At 37.3% G+C, this 7,733-nt stretch overlaps 1 protein-coding gene across 1 annotated transcript in view; it reads left to right on the top strand.

Moving 5' to 3' along the window:
• The first annotated feature begins 767 nt into the window (after positions 1 to 767).
• The window catches only part of mab-21 (nucleotidyltransferase mab-21), a 20,081-nt gene continuing 13,115 nt past the window's right edge, over positions 768 to 7,733 (top strand). Inside the window, exon 1 of the mRNA XM_017626644.1 lies at positions 768 to 2,059. Coding sequence (XP_017482133.1) covers positions 1,312 to 2,059 — 748 coding nt within the window. The 5' untranslated portion in view covers positions 768 to 1,311. The remainder of the gene's footprint in view (positions 2,060 to 7,733) is intronic.

The raw sequence follows: 7,733 nt of genomic DNA, 5'->3' as shown, positions 1-7,733 counted from the left end.
CATTCGTTATACTGGACGAACACTGTATATCATAATAAGAGTTACTGTAGTGTTTTATCCGATCTGATCAATTCCGCTCAGGATAAATTTTTTATAAGAGCGTGCAATAAATAACGACCCTCAACGCTAAAGCTGGTGCTCCATTCACACATAACTTAAACGTTGAGTACGTACTTCATTTGCAACAAAATCTATTGTAAATAATGGATTATCACATAATACTATCAGAAGTATACAAGTATACAAATACTACTACAAACATGATATGCGTAGATACAAATTTACTACATACGTATGTATTTATGTATTTAAATAAATGCTCGCAATATGAAAAGCGCAAACTCAGTAGGTACTGGTATTAAAAGATAAAAAAATAAACCAGATACAATGAGAAACTGCCATTGCAACTGTTGGTATCAGACATTTATGTTTGTATTTACGTTGGAGAGGTGGCGAAAACACCGCCACCGAACACTTAAACATAATAAAAAGAAACAACAAAATTAACACATTCGCGTGCATAAGCAAGTAAATTCACAGATGCAAACCGGCCTTACGCCCGGTGGAGTTATCATACGCCTTTCTCTTTCACACCACCAGCATGAACTAAACATTGAAGGGACTGCCTACAGCGGCCATAGCGCGTGCAAGCAGGACGACAATTGCTGCTGTTTAGCGCTCAGATACTTGCGCTGATAGAGCGACACACACGCACGCACTCGCTGAGCAGCGAACAACGAAGAGCAACAAAGTGGCGCCGGCCGCAGCGGGCGAGCCAGGTTGGTTGGTTTTCTTGCGGTGAGTGCGCCATACGGAATCAGTCAACATTGGAGCTTGGCGTTGTGTGTACGCGAGAAGAAAGAAATCTAAACGCGACGGCGGTGGCGTTTTCGATTCGATTTTTGCGTTAACGACGGTGGCTGTTTGTTGGGTGTGAATGGCGCGTGTGGAATGGTGGTAATCGAATAATAAACCGCCAAGTAACAATAAGTTAAATAGTGAAAAAAAACACACAAAATCAACAATATCTAGCGGCAAGTGAAAAGTAGAAAGTGTTGTGAACAGTGAATTTGAGTTAGAAATAGCAAAAGTAGCAGCGAAAAGTTTTTTAGTGAAAAATCAAAAAAAAAGAGTTTCGTACATCAAAAAGCTCTTCAAACAAATCGGTATTTCCGTGAAAAAATGTTATCACTTCAAAGCTGATATACCGTTAGCCTACCACGCTCGCCGCGCTCATTTCAATCAGCCGGCATTTAATCCAATTGCTAATAAGTTCTGCTGCTCTAAAACTACAACGCACTGCACCTCAATATGCTCGTCCCGTCGGATATGATTGCGGCGCAGTCCAAGATGGTCTATCAGATGAATAAATATTGTGCCGATCGCGTACAAGTGCGTAAAGCACAAATCCACAAGCAAATACTCGAGGTGTGTCGCATCGTGCAAGACGTCCTGAAGGAAGTCGAGGTGCAGGAGCCGCGCTTCATCTCCTCACTAAACGATTACAATGGCCGCTTTGAGGGTCTCGAAGTGATTTCGCCCAACGAATTTGAAATCGTGATCTATCTCAATCAGATGGGTGTATTGAACTTTGTCGACGATGGCACACTGCCCGGCTGCGCCGTACTCAAACTAAGCGACGGCCGCAAGCGCTCCATGTCCCTTTGGGTGGAATTCATTACCGCGTCCGGTTATTTATCGGCGCGCAAGATACGCTCCCGCTTTCAAACGTTGGTGGCGCAAGCTTGTGATAAGTGCGCCTATCGCGATATTGTCAAAATGATCGCCGACACAACGGAGGTGAAGTTGCGTATACGCGAACGTATCATTGTGCAGATTACGCCCGCCTTCAAGTGCGCCGGCCTGTGGCCACGTTCGGCAGCACACTGGCCGCTGCCCGGCATACCATGGCCGCATCCAAATATTGTTGCAGAGGTTAAGACTGAAGGATTCGATATGCTGTCAAAGGAGTGTATTGCGTTGCAGGGCAAAAATTCCGCCATGGAAGGCGATGCGTGGGTGTTGAGCTTCACCGACGCCGAGAATCGTTTGTTGCAAGGTGGGTTGTAGAACAAAAATTGAATGTTGAGAAACTTTAATGGTATCCGTTATTTGCCGTCGGAGCTATTGTAATTCACGCAGCTTGGTATTTTCACGTCGGCGCCAAGCGCTTACCAATCTATTGAAGTGAAAGAAGGAAAATCACTATGAAAGGGAAAAATTATGTACCTTGAAAGCAGAATAAACTTGCGACAGAATTATGTTTATGACACGATTTCCTAAAAAAATATAGAATGCTCTCACGGATTATAAGAAAATTTGAATACAAATAACTATATACATATGTACGTACATACTTTTCCGAGGTTTTCAGATCTTATATTTATATCTGATAACGCGAAAACACAAAATTTCAGTGTCGCGAAAGCATTCTTCTACATTCAAGACAACAAAAGTTCTAAATGATCATCTCCAGTATCGCTCAAAATTTGTTGAAGTTGGCGGTTTCGACTTCGCTGCTTTTGATCATTGAAACCGTTAAATACAGGCATTTCACATAATTGCAATTCTTTCTGTAAACATTTGAGTCTCAATTACAGTTTGATGGCATCATTTTTGCTGTCAAAGGAGATGCGAAAAACATTTTCCTTCGTTAATATTCCTACATTGTTCTCTACTTTGCGGTGCTCCATTGCTTCTACCTACTGCACCAATTTTAGACGTTCGTTGACCTCTCTACCTCTGTCCCTATAATCTTGATGGTGCATTGGATCGCCACACCTCTTTTGGTTGTTGAGCGCTTCCCGAGACACGGTGGTTCTTCGACCTTTTGGATGTGCTCGAGGCTTCCAAATCATCCGCGCATCTTTTAACTCCAGCAAGAGTTTCTATTCTCGATTCTCTGAGCTTGCTACGAGTATGAAAGTGGTAAGATGGCTACTTTATTTCGGTCATAAGTTGAGGGGGAAGTGGCAGGATTTCCCAGTGGTGACGACATCACCTTCACCATAACCCCGAGATGAGAGAATGAGTGTTTCCATCAAATCTAGATCCTCTCCAAGAGAGCGTCCTATTATTTTCATTCAAAGCTCAAAATTGATCACGCGAGTAAAACCCGCTTTGCGAACTTTTTATCTCACTTTGGTCTTCTGCTTGAGTATTGTTACTTGAGAATTTACCAGGGACCAAAAATAACTGTTATCTCGAATTTGCAAATTGAAAACGTTGCTCAAATTCTGAAATTTACAGTGAAACAGTTATTAAACGAGAAAAATTTGTTCCGTTGTCGATAACAGTTATTTCGTAACATTTATTTTTTACATTGCTTGATAACAGTTATTGCTCGATGTTTATTTTTACGTTGTCGGATAAGAGTTATTTCACTCTTCCACTCTTATTTCATCATCTTTATCTTGTTCTTCGTCTCCATCCATATCCTAATCTTACAAAGTTTACCAGACAACGTAAAAAAAAAAACGTTGTAAAATAACTCTTATTAAGCAACGTAACAAAAACGTTAGGATATAACTCCTATCGGCAACGGAAAAAATATTTTTCCGGCATAACAGTTATCAGGCAACGTAAAAAATAAGCGTTAGGTTATAACTCTTATCGACGAAATAAAAAACATTTCTCATCTAATAACTGTTATGGAGCAACGTTTTTGCCATAAAACTTATAACTGTTATGTCCCAGGAATTTACGAATTTGATTAATCGGCTCATTTGAGGTATTTTTTCTTTCAAGCAAAAGAAAAAGCATTTAAAAAAAGTTAGGGTAGTCCCAAATCCGGACAGGGTGCTTAAGCGCAAACCAAAATCTTTAGGCCATACAGCCTGACATGCATACCTCTTTCTGAAGAGCTTGGAGTGTGCGGTCGAAAAGTATATTAGATTAAAGAGTTTAGTAAATATACTGTCAATCCGTTGTCAAACATTTACTCAATTTACTCAGCAGGCAGCCGGTATGGAGTGGACTCTAGAAAATTGCGGACTGCATGGCAGAGGGCGGACGGTATACATATCTATTCTCACATCCCTTGAGTTAACTGTTATCCATGGGGGGCACGCAATGATGTCAATTCTAGCAAAAATTGAAAATCTTAACTTTTCGGTAATTTGCGGCAAACACTTTCATCTTTCTGAGTGAGCGAAATAACTAAGATTAACTCTAGATAGGAAGCTGACGAGGAAAACCCACTGAGCACTGAAGTTTTTGGATATTGACGGTGAACCTTAAGTAAAGCTTGGTATTTGAGGGCGGCTATGGTACTTTGGGTGTATCAGTAATGGGCAACCTTAAATACTTATGTAATTAAAGGTACTGTTTGTTTACGAAATACCCATATATTAAGTACGTAAATATTTAAACATGTCTAAATATAAAGTTAAAAAGCTTGAGTAAATATTTGGGAATTACTAAATACTAAAGCAAAGAGATGTGAAGTATTTAGGAGAACTTAATACTAAATACTTAAGTATTTGAAAGTCTTAAATACTCAAGTACTAATGTATTGTGTTTGAAACTTTTCAAGATTTTTTCGGCATTTTTTTGGGATACTTTCGGGCTTCTTCTTTATTTTCTTTCAGAACCCGTAGCCGTATGTTTTTCGGTATCTTCAGAATTTTTCGGGACTGTTCGAAGTTTCGGAACTATTTCGGAGTTTACGGATCTTCTCGAGATTCCTTTTCACGTTTTTTTTTTAATCTTTTCGGAGCTCTTCTTATTTGCCAATCGGCATAGGAAAGCTTGTTTTTTTTAAATTGAAATTTACATATTAAAAAAAATAGTATACTTAACTAACTATATTTCATGTTCACAGTCATATCGCATGAAATTATATAACTTCGGGAAATCGAAATTTTTCTGTACAAACTTGAATTTCGTTCCACACAAATATTTAGGTAAAACAAGAGTTAAACTCTAGGGGCATGCAGTGGTTAACTGCGCCCTCCGAATTTGACCCTTAGAAAAATATTTTTAACTTTCAAGTAAATTTTCCGTAAAATCAGAGCCCGGATGAAACACCCCAGACAGCCACTCCCTTCTCGACGGGCCTTAATAGAACAAAAGTTAGAATATATCAAAATTTGGTAAAAATTTTGTACGGCTATAATTTTTTTCGACTACTAAATAGACATACGCTGACGTGCTTTCATAGTAGCACAATGACACTAATACATATTTAACTTACAAACAAAATACGGGCACGAATTTCAAAATTTCAACCGGGTTTGTGTGAAATATTTTGGTTTTATCAGTATTTTTCTTTTAATCAAACTATGTTGAAATAAAAGTGAAAATAAAAAAATATTTTGTCAGAGAGCAAATATTTTTTATTTAATTAGTTAAGAGAAAAAAATATTAAAAATGCGGTTTAACGTAAAACCTTTCACACCCTCCCTCTCGGAAAATATTGGAATAAATGGAAAAATATTTTTGCTAATTTAGTTTAAGAAAAATAGGAGGAAATATTTTATTTTCATTTTGATCACTTCACATGGAATCGCTCACAAGAGGAACTATCAGCACTGGTAACTCGATCCAATACTTTTTAAATTTGGGCTAGTTTGAAAAAAAAAACAATATTTATTGTTTGAAAGAGATTTCGATATTTAAGAAATTGGATGAAATAATCAATTCGTTGCTTTATCACCTTCAGAAGCCGTTATGGAGCATATCACCGTGGTTACCTACTAACTCCATATAAGGGTCAAAATCATGGAGGTACAGAATTTACTGGCGGTAAAAGCAAATATTTTATTTCAATTCGGGAACGTTTTTAGCATTTAAAAGATGAATAAAAGGTTAATTCAAAATGTATGTGTGTAGTTTAGTTAATTTTCTACAGCTAAAATTTGTGAAATTTCAAATTAAATTAAAATATAAGATTCAAGATATATTTTTTTGCACATCATAGTTCCGAAATGAAGATACCGCTACTATCGCCTTATCTTTTTTGTATTATTATTTTAATCCAAGTATTTTTGAGTTTTATTTAACCATTTTTTAATTCTAAAGATTTTTTATATACCCCCATTGCGTTTTCTGGCATTTTCTGGGGGTTTTGGCGAATCTATGAAATATAGTTACTATGAAAAGAGGGTTAAATAAATAATTGGATATTACCTATTATTGGGAATCTCCTGAAGAGAAGCAGAGTTTTCCGAGCAAAAATATTGATTTTCAAGAATTCTATATCATTTCTACGAAAAATGGCCTTTTCCCTACATAAAATACATGGAAAATTTTGAGCGCTTTGAGCGACCTCTAAATATTTTTTGATTTCAAAATAACAAATAGGATTATATATTTTTTTTTTGTTGGGTATAGAGCAATCCTAGCGGGTGAGAGCATAAAAATTTCGACTTTACTTTTTCACATGCATTTTTTACCACCCTAATGTGTGCATATTTGTATGTTCTGCGTGTTCACAGGTAGGATTTCGCGGGTTTTACCACCTTTTTCGCCTATTAGGTTTTTTGGCGGCTTGCTAAGAAAGGGCCATTGAATGCAGTACGGCGATGACGGCAATTCTGTCTATAAAGTCCCGCAAGTAAATCATTCAAAATATATACATATAAATAATCCCGACATAAATTTGTGTTTCTAACATCAAAAAAAAAAACTTAGAAGCAGCTAAATGCTACTACGACCGAAAGTAATTTACAAAATGTAATCAGAGACATTTTTAAAGTTAACTGATTTATTAGAAATGCGTAATACTGCGATGATATACTGAATTATAAATTAAGCGTAATCGCACTGATATGAAGAAACTCCAAAACGCGTCACAAAGCAATCATCACAAAAGTCAGCAGCAAAACGCTGCTGCCATATCAGTGCTGCTAATCAAAAAGTTTAAAAAAAGATTGAATAGAGGTAAAAGAAAAAAATAGCGGAATGCAAAATTTAGTGCGAAGCAGCTGCTATGCTGTTCAAAGAATGTATTTAGCAAACAGCTGATAGTGTTTCCACTCAAGGTTTCCTTGAAAAAAATAAACAAAAACTACTAATTAGCCATTTAAGCGATTATTTACACGCGACTCTCAATTGCTTTGCTTTGATAAATTCATTGCCTAATCAAACGTTTATCACCAAGCACTCTTTTATTCTATTTAAAATCGCTGGCAATCAATTAAGGTGAGTCTGTGCACCGTAGAATTTATTAGCATTTGGCTTTTATTAAATTCTTTAGAAACATTGCTGAGATTCCAAGCGACGGATAAACGCGCGGAAACAAAATGCAACCGCAAGTGTGATCGCAATCGCCGTTCCACCGCTCAGCCGGCAGGCAGTGGGCCATCGCTTTGTCGCGCATAAATTTGTTTGTAATTGTCGCTATGTCCGATCGCGGCGGGAGCGTCTAACAACAGCAAACTTGTTTAGTCGCAGCGTCACCCCCACTACGCTTATGCTTAAAAGTAGATACGTTTATACAAGTATGTATATATGTACGAGCATATTCATTAACAAGCGCTTTAGGCAAATGTCCAATTTAATAAAATATTAAAAATCTTAATGCTGTAAATAAGCGAGCATTGTGGTGGCCACTTATCTATGACATAGCGCTGAGGGATGCTCTAAGTTTTTGTTTTTTACTAAGCTTTTGCGGAGAAATAAGTATATACATATACATACATATCGTCGCGTACATTTTTTTGTTCGTTTCGCTTAGAAAAGCCACTTGCTTCTAATTAAGTGACTTGAAAATTGTTCATGCAAGCGTACTG

Source organism: Rhagoletis zephyria, unplaced genomic scaffold (genome assembly GCF_001687245.7).
Source record: "Rhagoletis zephyria isolate East Lansing unplaced genomic scaffold, Rhagoletis_zephyria_1.1 Rzeph_scaffold_04726, whole genome shotgun sequence".
In the NCBI taxonomy this organism is placed as follows: domain Eukaryota; kingdom Metazoa; phylum Arthropoda; class Insecta; order Diptera; family Tephritidae; genus Rhagoletis; species Rhagoletis zephyria.
This window is presented reverse-complemented; position numbering and strand designations above follow the sequence as displayed.